The sequence below is a fragment of the Emydura macquarii genome, unplaced genomic scaffold (assembly GCF_026122565.2).
Source record: "Emydura macquarii macquarii isolate MOO-44397 ecotype Brisbane River unplaced genomic scaffold, CSIRO-AGI_Emac_v2 contig_767, whole genome shotgun sequence".
Classification (NCBI taxonomy): Eukaryota; Metazoa; Chordata; order Testudines; family Chelidae; genus Emydura; species Emydura macquarii.
In genome coordinates this window covers 676,638-698,065 of record NW_027130904.1, presented here as the reverse complement: position 1 = coordinate 698,065, position 21,428 = coordinate 676,638, and the positions used below count along the sequence as shown (strand labels likewise).

Here is a 21,428-nt window from a genome sequence, read left to right as displayed (position 1 = left end):
GAATGTTGCATGTTCCAGTTGCACCAACCTGGGGTGGGATGGGGAGGAGAAGGTAGCATAAATAGAGCCAGTTGTGCTGACTTTTTATCTCCCAGGAGCATGCAACTGGAAACCCCAGCTGGCTGTTTAAACCCCCTTTCCATCCTTTTTGTGCTGCCCTGGTGAAGTGCACTGAAGATTCAGCCCAAGCATTTTAGCAAGGATTTTTAGGTCTGAATTCAGCAGAGCACATAGGCTTGTAAAATACACAGTTGAAGAAATCCCTGTTGTGATTACTCAGAATAGTAATAGCGGCTTCATTTAGAAGCTAATGTAATGATCATGTTTTTTGTTGAAAAAGGAGATTTAACATGGCCAGTAAGGGAGCAGTAAATTCATGAGAATTGTTTGTATAATTGGAAGTGCATCAGAATCCAGGGTTTCCCCTGACTGTAAATTACTTTCCTTCTCACTCCTTTAAATATACAGATATTAAGCCTGCTGTTGGCTTTGCTGAAAGTTTAATAGAAATGATGTTGTCTTTTAAATAACCAGTTTTTTCCATGCATGAATATGGACAAGCAGGTGAACCATTCCAGTCTAACATCTAGCTGTCAACTAAAATCATCGCTGATGAGGGGTAGAAGAGGAATGGAGTGTGGTATGGGGGTGTGTGTGTGTGTGCTGATCATATGATGGGTGCACAGATAGCAGTATTTGATCATTATGAAGAATGTCAACTCTGATCCATCAAATGTTGGTAGTCAGATATCATTCTGGTTAGAAACATAGAAATTGCCATATTGGATCAGACCAGGGTCCATGTAGTTCAGTACCCTGTCTCTGATAGTGGCCAGCACCAGGTACTTCAAAGGAAATGTGAGAGATCTTCTGCTCTCAAGTAGTTAGGGATTGGTTTAAGATCTGAATCATGAGCTTAACTGTCTCTTCCAAAATTTGTTAGCCCTAGCTATTATAACTCTGGGTATTCTTGTTATTGCTACAAATGTCCAGTGTTTCCAAATTTTATGAAGTTTTTTTGGTTACATGGCAAATGTTACATTCAGTTACACGTATGCCTGATCGGCTTGCTCCAGTTTTACTGCCAACTATTTGCACAATAATGGAAGGTGCCAGAGTGGAAAAGTCAATTCTAGCTGTAATACATCTGTGATAGCACCATATAATATAATTTACACGAGTTACACTAATTCCGATCATGTAATTTTTAAGAATTTCTGTCTTTGCTGACACACCAGGAATAGAACCAGGAACCTCCAGAGCTTGGAAAAAAGTGTCTACAGTTTGAACTGAAGAGCCAGCCTTTACAGGTCAAAGCTTTAAGAGTATGCTCTGTTGATCAGGCACAGAGGAATCTGCAGTGGATTACACTTGCACCTAGAGAGACTGCCTACAGTTGCTGTGAAACATGGATTCTGTGTGCTAGTTTTATTTTAATATGATAAAATCCCTCTCTCGTCTCTTAGTGTTATAGACCTTATTTCAGAATTGTCATCAATGTGGTCTTTTGCCCGTGTTAATTGAACTGCTGCATAAAAAAAGACGTTTGCAGTACTTTAGTAGGAATATAAATCGGATCACATTGTAAATGGGTGGATGTCAACATTTTAAATAGCAATTTGATCATACATTGAAAAATCTCAAGCAAGAGAAAGGAATTTTGGTCTGATTTCACAATAAAAAAATAGCATTTCAGAAGATTCTTTTATGAAACAATAATATAGCTTATCAAGTCTAAGGAAAAAAGATTGCACTTAATCTAATGCATGCCTCCAGACTTGACTACTAGTAAAACAAGCTTCTTGTTAATTACACAACAAAATATTGTTAGAAATCTACTTATACTGTACGTTTTTATGATTTGATGTGTGGTTGTAAATATTCTTTATAACAACCCCCCCTTTTATCAGTTTGGAAAACAAGTGCTGAATGAGTAGTAATAAAACAAATGGTTTAATAAAAGCGAACTTTAAAGGATTTTCACCAGTATCTTTATTATAAATATTGATTATATTGAAAAATTCAAGATGGTTTCATGCGAGAACAAAGAGAGTCTTAGCCTAGTCAGTTATGTGCTGGAGGGGGCTTTCGGGTGCCTTTTATTAAAATTCCACCACCAAATTGAAGAGAGTTTTTTTTTGAGTTATTTCACTGTTTCTGATGGCATTCACCCATCTCTTGTACTATCCCTGCCAGAGATGACTTAGTCCTGAGAGTGACTAAAAATACTACTGAAGAACGAACATTTTGTTTTTGGAATGGAATAGATTGCACCAAATAGTATATAGTTCCAAAATGTTTTCATTGCCTCCTCTGTACCCCATCCTACCCTTATCTTCAAATTATATTAGTTGAACAGTGTGTACTGTACTCTGAGATCTCAGTGTATTTTTTTGTTTGTTTTTACATTCAAGTGCATATTATATAATATTTGGTTGTGTGCCAGGTCATCTTCCCGCCTTCCTTAGTTATGGTTGTGAGAGAACATTTTTGTGTAAATGGGAAAACAATTTCTTTGTCTGTCTTCTCTGTGAGCTCATATATGCTGGTACATGGGATTGATTGGGGGCAGAATTTTTTATAGAGCCCCTTCTCAAAATGTTGGCATAATATTTGAGTCTTGTTAATACAGTGTTTCTAGACTTTATTTTTACCTTTATTTCCTGTCATGTATTTTAGACTAAATTGCCACTTCAGGAAATGCTAGGAGAACACACATTTGCTGAAAACTGAAATTTTTCAAATTAAAATTGTATTCTAAGCTTTTTCTTACAGAAGAAATTTAACTTTTCTGGATTGGGACTAAAGCACAACGGAACAGGGATTCTTTTCTGAATTGGCCAGCTCAGTCAGCTCATCAGCTCAACCTCTTCTGACCTGTCACTGAGGGGATACTAGGGTTGCACTGCTGTGACAGAGGGCTAATTTGGCCTGCAGAAGCTCTGAGTTTGCAGAGCTGAGAATTATGAGACCTGATTTTACTTGTAAAATGAACATACTTGTTTTGGAATTCATTGAGAGGCAATAATCATGGAACTCTACACTGCCTTTTTGTTTTTCCCATACACAGTCACTTTTCAGACTAGAACTGCATTGTAAATTGTAGAGGAACGAACTTTTTGCTGAACTTTCTGAGAAATTACACAGTCCTAACTCAATTGTAACTGTAATTCACAGTTTCTGTGCTTCAAAATGTTGACATTAACAGTGAAAAACATCCCAGATCTTTTTGTAAACTACTTATTTACTATGGAAGTTTTAATAAGTTTACAAATTTTTGCCATGTAAATATCAGCAATACCAAATCTTGTGTAGCTCTTTCAGTTTTCCGTGCTTTTAAAGCCAGTGAATAATGTTGGGGTTTTGTTTGTTTGTTTGTTTGTTTGTTTTTTAGACAAATGCTCTGAACAGAACATAATTAAAAGATGGCCTGCCTTACAATGACAGAGATGGAGGGAACAGCAACTTCTACTCTCCACCAAAATGGTGACATCCCTGGAAATGCAAATACTCCCAAGCAGACAGAGCCAATGCTTCAGGTTTACCTTTATCATTCCCCGGAGAAGACTGATGGAGATTATCTTCAATTTCCCGCTGGCGAATATATTTCAGAAGAGATTTGTACTGCTGCTTGTAAGGCTTGTGGTAAGAATACATATGATGGTTTTCCTAGTGACAGTGATATTGTTTCAGCTTCATGCAACACAGTTTTTAATATAGTGTGCACAGGTCCTGACTTAAATGTATTATGCTATAATCCGTGCATGTATAAATCAATGTTTTTGTTTATTTCTGACCCTTCTCTGCTATGTGAAGCTATTATTTACTGATTAATAGTAATTGCCTCCACATTAGCCATTCAAAACATTAACTATTAAGTAAGGGTTTATCAACAGAACTTTTTATACCAGTCCTGCAAAGCTCCCATGCACTTTGTGACCAAGAATTAGAAGTACAGTTATCTGAAGAACAATAATTCTCTTTTGCAATAACTTTTAACATTTTGGAATTTTTTTCCACATGGGAATGAAAACAAAATCTTTTTATGAAATGAAATTGTGTCAAAATGGTAGTTTTTGGATCGACCACCTGAGTTTCTCAGTGTGTGTCTCATTGTCTGACTCTTATGTCAGAAATGACCGGAGAACCCAGAATCTCAAAACCTTTCTTGGCAAAAATGTCATCAAAAGTGATACCGCTCTATGAAAGTTTTCAGCTCTGACAAAATATGCCTATTCTAAGAAATTTCATTTTGTTGAAAATATTCTGACCATCTGTGGTTAGAAGTAGCTATTGTAAAGGCTTAAAACCCTTTATTCTGAGCTTGCAAACGCTTATGTCTATGAGTAACTTTGCAGACGTGACTAGTCACATTAAGTACAGTGGGACTATTTGTGTACATGAAGTTACTTGCGTGGATATACGTTTACAGGACTAAGTCCATAGTGGGTAAATATGGCATGCAGTAAATAAAGAACAGCTTACTTTGGGCCATAGTGAAGTAAACCCCTTTTATTTGGGCAGAGAATCATCAGCCAGGACACTGGGTTGTTTACCGAATCTCGCTAAAAGTTTCATATTACTTATTTACACACAAGAAGGAGATTCTTTTAGAGCTGTTACACTTTTGGCCAGATTTTGAAATAAATGGAAGCTCAGAGCGATAGTCAAATAATTGAAACAGTTTTTCTCTTTGTGTACACACTTCAACTAGTTTTAAGTACTACTATGTAAAAATCAATTAAATGGCAGGGGCAGGGAGAAATTAAACTGCAAAAAACTTTGCTCTCATAAGGTCTAATTTAAACCCACAAAAGAAATGATAATTAGAGTTGAGGCTGGAAGTGTAATCAAGTGTATCTTTAATTCAGACCTATTGTAACTAGGTTTTATTAAGAGTCTTGGAACAAGAGGTTGATTTCACATGCTTTACTTTATTTTACTTTAGGTCCTAAAATTCCTGTATACTGCAAGGTGATTTAGCAACCATCATTCAGGTGTAATCTCCTTGGGTTTAAATCAGACAGTGTAGTTTAAATATATTTTCTGTTGCATGGTCAATAAACAAAAGTGTTAAATTTATATATTTCACTAGATTACCATTTTGCTTCCCACTTTTCAGGGATGTGAAATACCGTGTAAGTTTCCAGTGTGATTATTATTATTTATTTGTATTACAGTAGCACCTAGGAGCAGGATTCTGGAGCCTGACAGAGATGGATTTATGGTCTGATCTAGCATGACAAATTCTATGTTCCTACAATGAATTTTTTGGGGAGGATAGGTAATAAGGCACATGAAAACACAATCTACCAATAGTTAGTGAGGTAGTGAAAAAATGTGCATCATTTTGAATTCCAGAATAACACTTCTAAAATAGGTAGCCCTGACTATTATAGGGGTTCATCTTTTTAAAAATCTGGATACATTAGAGATCCGACTGCAGTTTGTTGAAAATTGCTTCTTAGATTTCTCCTGTTGGGTTTTGCACTACTCCATTAGTGTTTGCAGGTCTGGAATCACACTGAAAAACAGTTCCCCTTTAGGGCTACATGAGTGCCCCGTTGCAGATGCAAACACTCAAAATATGGTTATAAAAAGGGCATTATTCCATCCCTCTCAGTTTCTTCTTTGCCAATCAGCCACAAGTATTGGAAGCTATTTACGTATGCCTGGAGTTTCCATGTGTGTGTTCTAAGAATTCTGTTTTCCGGCTTTTAATGTATTCCACCAGATTGTAAATATTTTTTGTAGTAATAGGTTTTTAGTGTGCACTATTCTCCTTTTGGGATTGAGCTGTTGTGGGTGTTTGAGGGGATGAATCCTATGCTTACTCCAGCTCTGTGCTGTTTTGGGTCTGCAGGACTTTATCTGATTTTGACCACTTGGGTTAGTTTCACATAGACTCTGCTAGTTAAGTCCCATGCTATTTTTCCCTATGGCTTTTCAGGTATGGCTGAGTCTGACAAATAGCCTGGTTTTGACTGTGAATCAAGCAATACAAAAATGCCTGTAGCAGAGTAATATTCCCAATGTCTTTTGTGTCTTAGGCAGAGCACCATCTTGGACAGCATGTTTGTGTGTGCAGGATTCACCCCTGGAACCCATAAGGAAAGAGTAGAACTTAAGGTGGTTTCTTTGGCAAAGGACCATCAGATTTTAACTGTGTCAGAACCAGGTTCCACTGGTCCCAGTTTCTTCTGGTCCACAGCTCTGGGTTTGTCAGTCAGACTCATGAGTTTTTCTGGGATTCATAGTGTCAGTTCGGATGTAGTCTTAAATCAAAATCTTTTAAGTACCTTGGGGTAAGTAATCAAAACCTTATGGCAAAACCTTTTCCCCTTTGGCACTGTCAGGGGAAAAACAAGCTATTGTCTTCTCTGACAGAGAAGGAAAAATAGGAAACATACCTGGGGATTCCCCTTAGACATGGCCTTCCAGAAAGTGTAAGAAACTCCATGATTCTAAGGATAGGTCAGTATAGGAAGCATTGTCAGATCAAGGATTCTGCACTGTTACTATTATCAACTCTATAGGTCCCTGCTGCCCAGTTAGTGCCATTGGATCCAGCATCTGCAGATTCCCACACACTGGTTGTTACTGGAGATAGTGGTAGATCTTCTCCATAACTGAATGATTCCTGCATTACCTATATATGATTCCAGGACACATTGTTGGAGTCTCAGAAGATATTGATGAGAAAGTATTGTTAGCTGAAATAGAGAATATTTTTCCTTGGAGCTCTGTGTATCAAATTGCTCCTTTTGTTAACTTGTTACTATTCCCAGTATTTTGGTCTGTTGGCTTTTATCAAATAAATCAAGCTTGTACCATCTGAGTTCACATAGTAGAAACCAGTTCATATAGAGTTCATATAGTGGAACCTTTGAGGGAGTGTTGTATTTATCACCTATCTCTAAGGATTACTTCTTTAGTTGCTATTACATCGACAAGGAGAGTTAAAAGTTTTTGTGGTTTGTAAGGCTGGAAGGGGCCATTAGATCAACAAGTCAGACCTTCTGTATTAAAAGCCATTAAATTTCATCCAGTTACCCCTCTGTTGAGCCCATAACTTGCGTTTAACTAAAGTGTACCTTCCAGTAAGGCATTCAGTCTTGATGTGAAGACATCAAGAGATGGAGAATTTACCACATCTCTTGGTAATTTGTTTCAATAGTTAATCATCCTCAGTGTCAAAAACATATTCATTATTTTCAATTTGAATTTATCTGGCTTCAGATTCCAGCCATTGGTTCTTGTTATCCTTTTCTCTCCTAAATTAAAGCACCCTGTAATACCCAATATATTCCCCCTGTGAAGGTACTTATACACTGTAATCAGTTTACCTCTCAATCTTCATTTTGGTAAACGAAATGGATTGACCGCTTTAGCTTGTTAAGTCTTTCACTGTAAGGCATTTTCTCCAGCTCCTGAATCCTTTTTGTAGCTGTCTTCTGCACCCTCTATTTTTTCAATATCCTTCTTAAAATGTGGATGTCAGAACTATTCTTCAGTACTGTAGTATTCTTGTGTGGGTCTTATGAATGCTTTACATACAAAGGTAACATCACTTCACAATTTATACATTCAATGAGTCTATTAACCTTTTTTGCCAAGACATCACACTGGGTGCTCATGTTCAGTTGTTTGTCCACTATGACCCCTAAAACTTTTTCCGAGTCACTGCTTTCTCGTATACAGTCACACAGTTGGTGTGACCAATAATCTTTGTTCGTAGCTGTATGATCTAGCATTTGACTGTATTAAAACACATTTTGTTTAAATGAGCCCAGTTCATCAAATGATCTGGATCGCTCTCTGTGGCTGCCCGATACTCATATTTATTTACTACTCCACCAATCTGTGTGTCATTTGCAAATGTTTTCAGCAGTGATTTTATGTTTACTTCCAGATTATTGATGAAGATGTTGAATAGTATTAGGCCTAGAACAGATCCCTGCAGAACCCCACTAGAAACACCTCCATTCATTGAAGATTCCCCACTGATAGCTATCTTTTGATATCTGCCAGCCAGTTCTTAGTCTATATAATGTGTGTTTTACTAATATTGTATAGTGCTAACTTTTTAATAAGAAAGTTGTGTGGACCCTGAGTCAAATGGCTTAAAAAAGGCTCTTACATCTCTGTAGTTACCTTTATCTACTAAATTTATAATCTCATTAAAATGAAATAGGGTTTGTTTGACCAGACCTATTTCCAATAAAACCTACGTTTTTTGATAGCTGGACCTTCGTTTTACAATGTTCTACAAGAATAAGGTATTTTATATCCTTGCCCCAATTTTTACCTAAAGTGTCTACTGATTTTCATTTATAGCAAACTATAGAAAATACCATCTTTCCTCAAAGTTGCATGTATTACTTGAGGAAACTAGGTTGCATGAATTTGATATTTAAGGGACCTTTGAGTAGTTAGGATAAAAGGCATTAATGTTATTCCTGACTTTTGGTGATAAGTCTAGGGGTGAAGGTCACTTTCTGTATTGAGACTTTAAAAATGGATAAGACTTCGTATTAAGTTGTTGCAGCTTAGTTGGTATCTTGTATGTGACGAAATGAGAATTCATTCCACTGGATCTCAGCAGCTTTTATGGCATGCTTATGCAATGCATTTCTCACAGAAATTTGTAATTGATAGTTTTCTGTGAATTAGTGGAAAGAACTTGAGGTGGTTCGGCTTGGCCCCTTTTGTAACATTGTTGTGAATATTTGGATCCACAAGAAAGCATTCACTCTGGGGGGCTGCTTTTCTAGGTAGCTTGACATGTTCGATGTGTGTACTTGGCAAGAGTGTAATATGCAAAGGCAGTACACTCAAATAACATTTATAATAGTAATTTTCTTTCCATTCTAAAAATTTGCTGAAAATCTGTGTAATTTTTTTCCTTTGCTATTTCAATAGTAAATGAATATATCTATGTAATGAAAAGTTTAGGCTTTGTAACTTGTTACCTGTTAAGTGACCTGTCAGGAACACAAACTGAAAGTAAGTATATAGAGTAATTAACTATAATATCTTGTTTTATTGTTCCTTCAAGCTTTTCAGCCCATTCTTGTGTGTAGTTAAAACCCTATGGTGATCAGCTTTAATTTCATTTAAGGAATGTAGAGCAATTTGTAGAGCATAAAAATATTTGTTGGAATATTAAGCCCAAATTTGAGATTTCTGTTCAAAGGCCAAAGGAGTATTGTTCTCATTAATATAATTTAATTGTCTAAATATAAATGTTTTCCAATAGTAACTCTGATTTCATGATCAATGTAAAATCAAACAATTTAGTTTTATATTTTTACATTAAGGTTGCTTAATGTTGGATATCCCTGTGCTAGTTGCTCTGTAATAATTTATGAATACTGTATATTGACCTGGTTATTGAGGTGTTTACTAGATGAATCTGTTCATTTGGCAAAATAGGGAGCTGTCATGAAAAACAAACAGGAGGGGAAACAATGACTGAGATTAAGCCTTGGTCTACACAACCAATTTATGTTGGTATAACTATGATATAATTTCCACATCCCCGAACCACATAGTTATACCGACCTAAGTCCCAGTGTAGACAGCACTATGTCGACAGAATGGCATCTCCCATAAGTATAGCTACTGCTTCTCATGGAGATGGAGTACATCTACTAACGGTTCTGCCATTGGTGTAGATAGCGTCTTCACTGAGCACTACAGTGGCGCATCTGCAGTGCTGTAAATGTAAACAAGCCCTCAGCATCTCTAGGGAAACACTTAAGGGTTGTTGAGAGATAATGCCCAAGCTATTATATTAGCCATTTTACAAAACTTATTTTGACAAGAGCCATAGCCTGGAAACCAGAAGAACAAAAGGACTGTAGCAGTTTAAAAAGGATCACACTTTCAAGAGACTGGATAGTTCTTTCAGGAAACCAGACTAATATGCAGGTACCTGCTGCAGTGTCTGGAGAAATTTAGGCCTGCCTGGATTACCATAAGGTAACTGTAAGCCTTTAGGTGGACATGTGTGTAGAATTTTGTTATTTTGGGTGGGGGAAACCTCAACTCTTCTGCTTTGTTTCTACTGCAAAATAAAGAATACATTTGATTTAAGGCTTTGTTGTCACCGTAACCACTGGTGACAGATTCCTGAAGACAAGGACCACATGTGTCTGAACTCAGACCTGCTGAGTAAGACTAGTTGATGCACAGGGTACTGTAGCCTAGGGTCCAGTCAAAGAGTGGGGAGAATTGCAGAATTCCACCTCAGAAGTGAAGGCACAATGCCTTATAGTTGAGGAGGTGCACTCAGAGAAACAAGAAGAGGGACAGAGGTATAGTTAGCTCTGTAACCATGACACCAAAATACATTGGTGGAGTAGTAAAATTGGTGAACATATAATGGACCCAGTAATTGTTTTAAAAAAAAAAAAATCTGTGGTTTGTGTAACTCTAAGACATATTTTGGTAGAGATTGCAGCTACATCAAAGTAAGGGTGAATCATTATTTGTGCCAAGTGGTTTTGCCATGCAGGCACAGATCAATAGCCAAAGAGACAATCTCGTCTTGTACCTTTTACACAGCTCAAACAATTGAAGGTTTTTCCAATCTGCACTGACTTTGCTTTAAGTCTGTTGTCCGTGGAATGTTTGCTATATAAATATTGGTTTGAAGCTAATACAGAAACAAAAAGCAAATTCAGCATACTTAAAACAGAAACTTAGTATCATCTAGTTATTTTTTTGTTAAGGTATAGCAAATGCAACCCTCTTTCAATGTTGTTTGAAGAGTTTGTCATACAAATATCTCTACACCAATTTGGAAATACAACTTTCTACCCTGAATGAAAAAAAATAGTTATAGTATTAGCAGTAAAAGGATTTTATTGAGGATTCCTGTGTATTTTAGTAATTATTTGTCATTGTAATTCGTGAAGGGAAAAGAATACTGCTGTATCTGAAAAAATAATTTCAGACATTTTAGTGGGAGGTCTGTTCCAGTGAATCTGCAGTTTTATTATGTCATTTTACAGGAAATATGGAAGTATAATTTCCTGTTGATATTTTAAATCGGTTAATCTGAAAGAGGGATGGTCCAAAATGTCCTCCTTTTCAACTAACCAAGGAGCTGTTTAAACTTACATTTAAAAGAACGTTAGCCCAACAGTGTGTTCTATTTTCAAGTGTGTATGTATAAAGCTATCTAGAAAAAAGACATAAAATTTTAACTTTTTTTCCTGCTTTGTCACTATTTATTCAGAACATTCTCCTGGGATTTTTTTAAAACTGAAATTGAATAAATTTGTCATAATGTTACTGTTAATTTTCTGTTTTGTATGTTAGCAAAGATATTATTTAAATTAATTTTATGCTAAATTGTTAAATCTGCAAATTAAGAGTCAGATTCTGCACTTGGAAATAGACCCTGGCTTCTGTTGTTTTAGTTTAATCCTTATTTCATCTGGGCCTAATAGATGATCTAGGGGTAAGTGATATAAAAAAGTGGGATCATCATTCTGCAAAAGATTTTCAGCTTTTACAATGCTGAGATTGCATATATTTTAAGAGTTTTCATTCTGAAGAGACAGTTTGTGAAACTTTGATAAATTATGAGAATATGTACATGACATGATTGAGACTGCCTTCCACCAATGTTTTCTGAATGGCTGATACAGCTATTTATATACATGATTTCAAGACTTCATTATTCTTGTTCAATGTCTTGAAAATCAGGAAATAAATGGATAATTATGTCAGGGAACAGTTATATTTTACCAGAATGTAAAATATGTGATCTAACAGATTATAAAGATCAGAGCAGAAAGGTAAATCTTAGATCCCAATTTGCCTCGAAAAAGAAGAAATATACTGTAAGTAGAACTAGCTGGCTGTGAAAAAGGTGGCAAATGATGAAAAATGCTAGTTGTACGATGGGTAGGACTTCATGATTCTCTATCTAATCTGTCTATCTCGGGTTTTTTTAATACCAAGCCCATAACCTTGGCATATGAGAGCTTTTCCCCCCTGCTCACCAAAATGCAATTATCTTTTAAATCCCAAATGAAATACATTTTCTAAGTTATTTAATTTCTGGTGGATATTTGTCCCATTTATAAAACAATTAGCCAGCACAGTTAACACAACTGGGGCGTCATTGTTTAGAAAGAGCTTCAAGACTGGATTAGCACAGACAGTTGCAAAGCAGGACTAAGGTGCAGAGCTGTGTGTGGATGTTTATTTTACGAAGTGTTTTCCTGGGCCTGGCTATCACTTATCAGTGTTTTATCAAATCCTAACTTTACCTTTCCAAAATGTAAATTTAAAATAAAATAAAAACAAACAAAAAAAAAAGCCCACCCCAAAACCTGAGTGCCAGAGGCCTGCTGATAAAAACTGGCAGTTGGGAATAACAAATAGAATTTTTGGTATGCAAATTGGATACAAATTATTAGAAAAATCTCAAGTTCTTTCATTTCAATTTAAAAGGTGTTTTATTTGCATAGTGGAAGGTGATTATTCTTAAAATCTTTGTTAATTTAAGATTTTACTAATGCATTGATGATTTGTAATACCTAATATGGTTTTCCTTCGCATTATCTAAATCAGAATTTGGAAAACAATGTATATCTTTCCCTATGAATGGACTTAACGTTTTTCATCATCAGACAGATTTTAGAAATGGCTCACTTGAGTGTATTTCTAGAATCCCATCAAAATGGTGTGTTTCATGCATCGGGTGTATTTTAAGAATCAAGAATTTTTCTTTTTAGTCTATTTTTAGTGTGACCTTTCACCCACTAGATGGAATACTGCCCAGCTCACTTTCCTGAATAAATCCCCTTTCACCCCAAGTACTTGTTTTTTAAACGCTAACTAATATGTTGATTCTTCCTTTGTCTGAATTACAGGAGTAATAAATAAAATACATAATATTGCCTAGAGGATTTTAACCTACTTAAAATAGTCTCTACTGTGTAGATAACTGAAAGTGCAAAGTTTTTTGCATTGTACTTGTTGAATGACTATTTGGCAGTAATATTTCAATAATATTTTAATACTTTTTTAAAAAGCCAGAACAGATAACCAACTACTTAAATTGCAACTCAAGAGATTTGTTTAGTTCCATGTTCTCTCAGAACCTAATAAGAAATTAACAATAAATGGTACAAAACTAGTAGCTTTCAAGGGTTGCTTGTGGAAACAGCAAAATACATTAATTTGCTGAGAAATCTTAACTACAGCATCAAAAAGGTTAGCTAGCTGTCAAGCAAATTCTCTTCTATTTTTCCTGCTATAGATTTACTCTATATTTTGCACACCTCATATTTATACAACAAGTTTGGCTTCACTTGTATAAATGCTTTTTGATAGGCATCTCTGTGCATTCTTTTAGCTGGCAAGGACTTTCTTCTGAATAGTCCTTCCCTTCAATCAAGACTTCAGGGTTGAACTGTCATAACTGCAAATGGAGATTGAACGCTCATAAGAGAACTTTTCTGTTGGTCCTCAGTTACTTGTTGCCACAGTTGCTAATTGTCGCCTCTATTTTGTGTAAGGAGACACACTAAAATTGTTGGCTGTGATATTTTTTTGACCTCATCTGACTTGCTAATGAGCTCGAAGTTCCAGTTTAAAGAGATTTCCTTCTGGAGATTGCTATTGCTGCTTAGAAATGGCTATTCTAATTTCACTTGGACAAGCAACAAGATGACAGAATTGTTAATTGTACATAAGGAAGGCCCAAAGTTGTAAGTCCTGTGGCATAACTATATTGCAGGCTTTGCCAGCGTTGTCTTAAGATAGGGAGGATTTTCATGGGCACAGCTACATATTGTAAAGTGTATTAATTTTTCAGATAAAAAGTAGCTGTAGTTCCTTTATTCTGTTATCCTTTCTTACCATGATTCACTGGAGAGTTCTGTACTCTGTAACTGAAAAGTATGGTCTAATCAATTCATACAGTCGTAAGTAACCTGGATTCACATTACTGTTTGTCTACACTAGGTGCTCAGTGCTGTTTAACAACGTGTTAATTAAAACGTGAGTTGACACATTTTCTAACACACTTATGCATTGTAGACAAAGCATGATCTGCACACAGTTTTTGTACTGGTATAACCATTTTTGTTTGATAATGGGATTTTTTTTACCAAAATAATTATACTGATGCAACCACTAACATGGGCACTCTTATATAGGTATAAATGTTATCCCAGTGTAGCTTTTTGCCTTTTCTGTATGGGAATAAACTATGTTGGTATAAGCATTTTTACACCAGTATAACTGCATCCACACTAAGCGGGGCTGTACTGCTTTAACTATATCCATATGATTAAAGCAGTAAAAACTTTGGAATGGAGACAAGCCTTTAGCAGATATAGGAGAAAATAAGGAGTTGCAAAGCAAATGATTCTAACTGCGACTCTCATTGACTGCAGTGAGAAATGAGAGTGGAAGAATAAAACTTTGCATATGTTACAAGGTCAGTTCTTCATAGATCCAGAGTGACCCAGGAGTATTTTCAACTCAAATCCATGTTCAATGCTGGTGGATTTTTAGATGTTTTAAGAGGTGAATTAGGTGAGGTGTCAATTCACCAAATGATCCTATAACTTCCTTTTAGTGGTTCGATGAATTACTTTATACCATCCTACAGTCCTTCAGGTGCTGTTATCCAACAACTTTGACACAAGACTAGAAGAGGCCACTTTCCACATTTAGCAGCCACATGGCCTGTGTAAGCGGGCGGCCCGGCCCGGTGGGTGCATCGTGACCCTTCCTCGGTCCCAGACTCCGAGGAAGGCCACAGCGCCTCTGCTAAGGGGAATTAGCAGTCGGTTAGGTGTCTGTTGCCCCGGCCCTCAGGCAGGGCGGGCGGGCAAGCATCAGTGGCTCCGCTGTCAGTAGCGGTAGGGGGGAGCACATTCGCCTGGGGTGGCTAGAGAAGAGGGGAGGGGGACGCAGGCCCACCCGTCTCCACTGTGTCCCAGCCCAGGGCCCTATCAGTGGCAAAGGCGTTTGCCACTGAGTCAGCAGGGCTCCCGCCGCAACATGCTGACGGAGGGGTTTCGGCCCAGACTCAGCTACTGGCTCGTCCCTGGGCCACTTCCTCCCACCCAATCCCAGGGTACCTGCATCCACGTGTTCCCCTCGGGGTTGCTGGGGGAGATGGTGAGCCGGCGTCCGGTGAATCCCTCACCGTCGACTGGCAGCAGGTCTGGGAATACCTGAGTTTTGTCGGCGAGGGGTAACTCATCCAGGTCGCAGGGTCCCAGGGGTTCCTCCGGTCTGGTAGGGCCAGTCCACGCCGGTGGGTCCTCCACGCCAGGCAACTCCTCCAGGTCAGGGCCAGCCTGTGGGGGTTTTTCCCATCCAGCGGGCGGGGTTAGCTTTTCCCAGCTAGGAGGGTCTGACGGCCCTTTCCAATCAACAGGGTCCAGGGGCCCTCTCCAGTTCTGCGGGCCAGGTGACCCTACGGTCAACAGGGTCGGGCAGCCCCACCAGTCACTCAGGCAGGGCAGATCCAGCCAAGGGTGGAGGCTCCGGTCGGCAAGGCGTCTCTGCCACCCAGCTGCGGGACCTGGATCAGGCCTAGGCTGCAGCCTCCGTGAAGACGCGTCTGCCTCCTGCGGCAGCCGTCCCCCAACTGAGCTACTGGGCCTGTCTTTTATACTGCCAGCCCTAGGCCTGGCTCCACCCCTCTGCTTCCGGATGGCTGGGCCTGCAGGGGCTGGTTCTGTCCACTGGGGGCAGAGCAACGCTTCCTCGGTCCCAGGCTCCAAGGAAGGCCACAGCGCCTTGCTACAATCTGTTTCATAAAACTTCTGCCCAAAGAACAATCACAGTTTTATCTCAGCAATAGTCCATATATATATATTTTAGGTAACAATTTAGTAGATGCTTACACTAAAGAATAATTTCTTTTAACAGGACATTGAATTCTCTTTTCACATTGTTAGTTTAGTTGTCTGAGCCAATATCTCATCTTCTGATTATTTATTAATTAAATAATTGAGCATTGACCATGTGCTCAGTGCTGTGCAGAAATACAGAAGAGATGCAGTTCCTGCCATGAAAGGCTTTCAGTCTCCTCTCTTATTTTGCTTACAATGAAGATAGTTGTTTTAGTCATTATTTCAACTGCTGTTTACTTACCTGTGCCTCAGCAGATTATTTTTTTTCCCCAGAAGAAGAGAGTTATAAGTGCTTCTGCAACTTCAGTTATCTGCTCAAAAAGTCCATGCTGTTAGTAGTGCTAGGAAGACATATATGGAAAGATATGTTTCAGACATATATTCTGTCTTCTGTAAAGTCTTTCCACAGCAGTTTGACCTGGCCCAATTATTTTGACTCTTTTTGTTTTTGTTCACATACTGTAAATTTCATTTTTACGTGTATAATATTCTGGCACACAACATGTTGACACTTCTTTAAAACCTAGAACAAAACACAACAAATTTTGGTGGGATTTGCTGTGTTTACATCAATGATGTTTTCTTTGTGGATGCTCAGGCCCAATTGGAATTATGAAAACTAAACTCTGAGGTGTGGATTGGTGTGCAGATCCTGCTTCAACATACAGTTGACAACAAATTGTCCTTGTATGCTGTCCTCTCTGTTTGCTGGTGAATATTCCAATCCCTGCCTTGTTCTTAGCAAAGCAACTAACAGCAGATCTTGAGAGCAGCAGTTAAGGCCTGGTCTACACTGACAATGTAGGTCGACGTAATGCGGCTTATGCTGACCACATAAAGTATGTGTCTCCATTGGCATGTCAGTTCCGCTGACCTAAATCGCTGTAAAATTCGACTTAATAAAACCACCTCTGCAAATGGCGTAGTGCTGAAGTCGAATTCTATGGATCGAATGAGTGTCAGTATAGGCAGAGTGCAACGTAAATTGACGTCATTGGCCTCCGGGAGGTATCCCATAATGCTCTGTTGTGACCACTCTGGACATTCGCAGTCTGCTGCACCACAGCCACGTGCACATGAAACAGCCCCTCCTCTGAAGCCACGGGAAATTTTGAATTCCCATTTGCTGTTTGGTCAGCGTGGAGAGAACTTTGTAGCTGAACTGCTTATGGCGACTGCACACCCCAAACATGCTCCAGTATGGAGTCGACCTGAGGTCTTGGATTTCATCAGCCTGTGGAGCGAAGAGTCTGTTCTGGCTCAGCTCTGAGACAGCAAAAGAAATTTAGATATCTATGAGAAGATATTGCATGGTATGGTGGAGAAGGGTCACAATAGGGAGACACAGCAGTGCCGTGTTAAAATCAAAGAGCTGAAGCAGGCATATCAGAAAACAAGGGAGGCGAACAGTTCTGGCTCATCCCCGAAGAAGTGCTGCTTTTATGAGGAGCTGCATGCGATTCTTGGTGGTGACCCCACCACTATGATGCTGCACAGCATTGATACCTCTGAAGAATGCCAGTCCAGGATGAATGAGGAAGGCTCTGTGGATGATGAGTATCAGGAGAGTGGGATATCCATTCTCCCTGAGAGCCAGGACCTGTTTGTTACCGCAGAGCAGCCCAGCCAGACACAGGACAGCGATGTTGACCAAGATGCCAGGAAAGGCACATCTAGTGAGTGTGTATAGCAAATTGCACTTCTGTGGTTATGTCCCCAGTCCACCTTCTTATTTGTGGGGAAAAAAGGAGTTTGTGTTTTTGTGGGGTTGGGCTTCCTGGGTATTGGTCCATTGAAGCAGAGGGTTAGCCCCAGAACATACTATTTATGTGCACAGGGATACTCTGAGAATCCTCCATGAATATCTCCAGGAAACTTTCATGTTGGTACTCTGCAATCCTTTGCAGAAGGATTCTGGGGAGGACAAGCATTATTTCTTCTGTCACGGTAGGACACTTTTCCCCGCCACTCTGCTATTATCATTACAGAACACAGAATAGCAGCATAAAGGCCAGACCTGTATCCGATGCTTGCAGCAAATCTTCTCTTTCCGCCTGCGTTACTCTCAGGAGACTGATATCACACATGGTCACCTAGGGAAGATGGCACAAGTTTACAGTACCCAACCAATATAGTCACTGCATGTTATTCCCCTGCTGTGGATGGTGTTCTGGGCCCCAATACAGACAATTCCTAGCCATGATATTGTTGGCATGGGTATTAGGGGTCCGGGAACGGGTGCCTCTGGGTTTTCTCCCGCGGCACTTCACCCAGACCCTCTTCCAATCCCTTTGGACCATCTCCTCCCAAACCAATCTTTGGGATGGTAAAGTATTCTTTGCTGTTTGCACAGTCACACTTTGATTTGGATGGCCAAGCAGCCTTATGAGAATGTTAAATTATCTTCCTTTCCCCCCACTGTAATGGGTCACCAATAAAACTGTACTGCTTTAAAAAACATTACTCTTTATTCATTGAGAGTTTGGGGATTGTCAGCAGGGAAAGAAGGAGAGCGGAGCAATGGTGTGAGGGTGGGGGTTGGGAAGGGAAGGCACAGCACTGACAGAGATGTACATTACTGCAGTTCATTGCTTCCCTGAGGTGCAGCGCTCCGCAGTTGGCTCTCAGCGTAGCTTTGGAATCTGGTTGCTCAAAATTTGTGACCAGCCTATCAGCCTCCATGACCTGACCCTATGGGAACTTCCCTCCTTTGTTTCACACACATTACGGAGCACACAGCAGGCAAAGATAACAGTGGGGATGTTGCATTCACAGAGGTCTAACTTAGTGATCAATCTGCGTCATCTTGCCTTTAAGCAGCTAAATGCACATTCCACCACCGTTCTGCACTTGCTGAGCCTATCATTGAAACGCTCCTTCTTGCTGTCCAGGTGCCTAGTGTAGGGCTTCATTAGTCAGGGGAGCAAGGGCTAGGTAGGATCCCCCAGGATCAGTATTGGCATTTCAACATTGCCAATATTTATTTTTTGATCAGGGAAGAAAGTGAATTGATGTTGGTGAAATATCCTATGTGATCCACAAGGGACTACAACACCAGTGAGAAGTATCCCTTTTTTGGTTTATGTACTCTGTGGCAAGGTGGTCCGGTACTAAGATAGGAATATGCGTGCCATCTCTTGCCCCGCCACAGTTTGGGAACCCCATTGTGGCAAACCCATCCACTATGTCCTTCACGCTTCCCAAAGTCACTGCCCTTCTTAGCAGAAGTCTATTAATGGCCCGGCACACTTGCATCACAGCAGCTCTCACAGTGGATTTACCGACTCCAAATTGATTCCCAACTGACCATTGCAGTTTGTGGTTGCTAGTTTCCACAGAGCGATGGCCACTTGCTTCTCCACTGTCAGAGCAGATCTCAAGCGAGTATTCATGTGCTTCAGGGCTGGGGATAGCTCTGTGCAAAGTTCAATGAAAGTGGCTTTTTGCATACGAAAGTTCTGCAGCCACTGCTCATCATCCCACACCTTCATAATGATGCGATCTCACTAGTCTGTGCTTGTTTCCTAGGAGCAGAAGTGGTGCTCAGCCAACTGCAGATGGTGCATGACAGACTGCAGCAAAAGTGAATTGTTTCACTCTATGGCTTGTAGCAGGGCGACTTCAGTAACATCACAATTTTTCATGCTGTGGCTTCTGTCTCAGCCTTGAAAATACTGCAGGATAAGTCATGAGGCGTTTGTGATGCTCACTATGATAGTGGAGAGCTGAGCGGGCTCCTTGCTTCTCCAGCAATGGCGTGCGTGCAGCAGAGATGGGTTTGGAAAAATGACGCGAAAAAACGTTTGTCTGTCTGTTTTGGACAAAGGGGGTGAGGGAGCATGTTGCATCATGGGAGGACGACAACCTTCCCAAAAGGCACTGCGGGTAGTTACACTGTGGGATAGCTACCCATGGTGCACTACACTGATTATCGATGCAAGTGCGGCTGGTGGGGACGCAAACCCCCGACGCAATGCACATGGTGTGATCACACACCTCCAACTTCGTAAGTTCGACGGAGGAAAGTCAACTGAAATTAAATCGACATCACTCCACAGTGTAGACATAAGTGACTTTGATTGAGATTGCTCCCTTTTATCAATATGCTGCCCTTTATCCATAGTGAAACTTATCTAGAGAAGAACATCAAATTGACTTTGGGGTTTTAGATGCTGCGATTACAGCTCACGGACTCTTGCTTCATTCTTAGTGAAGGATGGGTGGCGTTTAGTGAATGAGGCAGGGAACCACATGTTGAACAGTGAAGATAAAAAATATATACTGAACAACTCCTTTGTTCACAGTGCATCATCCAACTTGCATAGTGAATTGGGCAGCGATCCTCTGTGTAAAATATAGAGCAGTGTGTGGGGGAGGGGGTTGTAGTAAAGTATTCAGTACTTTGAGGTAAAAGGCATCATAAATATGCATTTTGTATATCAGTTCTTTCCTTTTCACCTTTCACTGAGATCAAGATGCCTGGAGCCCACACTTAATATATCAGAGGGAGACTCTATTTGATTGGATAGGATAGATTATTATTGAACTCTGTGAAATGTTGTAACAGTTTGATTTATTTCTGAAATTTATAATCGGTCAGATATGCTTATTTGAACCGTCGGGCTTCTATTCAGTTCTTTACGCTTCATCCTGTGACGTAATGCTTTTATTACTAACTAGTTCTGGGTTTTTCTTAGGGTTTTTTAGTTGTTGGTTTTTCTTTGGTTACATTGCACAATGCTTTCCATCCCTGTATTTTCCTGTAAGTCCATGACTTCCATTTCTTGAAAATCATCTGTAAGGACCTACAGCTCTTGCACATTTTGCTGGCTCCAGTACAAGGAAGTGTCAGATGATTTTCCCATTAGATTCCTCTTCTGAGTGAGACCGCTTTACTGTAGACCTTTTGTTGTAAGCTTCATACCTGTGTAGAGGGATAAATGCAACAGCTGTTCTGCTACAGCTTCAAATAAATGATGACTCAAGAGTGAATCACATTTGCTCAGCAAGTTATTGCTGTTACATATAGAGAGTTGATTAACTACATCAGAAATGTAAATGAATCAGTGATTTCTGTAGCACCATTAATGTACTTTAGACATGATATAAGAAGACAAGTTTCCTGCCCTGAAGAGTTGAATATAACTAGACATTGTACAGAGCAGGGAGAGATGCCACATGCAATTTCCTCCCTCCCCCTTAATTTCCCCTTTTGTTCATGAAACTTTGCTTAGTTTCCTTTTAACTCATGCCCGTTGTGTGTTTTGCTTGATAGCCCCTACCTAATTTCTCTCTCATATTTTTAATCAGTGCCTAGCTTATTTGCTTTTTTCTCTCCTATTCTGTTTGTATAATAAGCTTTAGCTACTACTCCAGTTTCCTTTCCTCCTCTTTATTTGAACCATCCCATTTCCTTTGTCATTATGACTCGTTGTGCCTGTTATATTTTAGCTTTCATCCCAGCCCCTTCTCCCTCAACCTCCAGACGCAGGTATCTGACACCAAGCTGCAGTGGCCTCCCTCATGCCA

The 21,428-nt window shown here is 39.5% G+C and overlaps 1 protein-coding gene across 3 annotated transcripts in view; it reads left to right on the top strand.

Moving 5' to 3' along the window:
• Positions 1-21,428, top strand: part of JAK2 (Janus kinase 2) — a 153,759-nt gene that overhangs the window by 53,773 nt on the left and 78,558 nt on the right. For all 3 annotated transcript variants that reach the window (XM_067543052.1, XM_067543049.1, XM_067543051.1), the window contains exon 2: positions 3,395-3,645. In XM_067543052.1, the coding sequence (XP_067399153.1) occupies positions 3,426-3,645 (220 nt within the window). In that variant the 5' untranslated portion in view covers positions 3,395-3,425. The remainder of the gene's footprint in view (positions 1-3,394; positions 3,646-21,428) is intronic.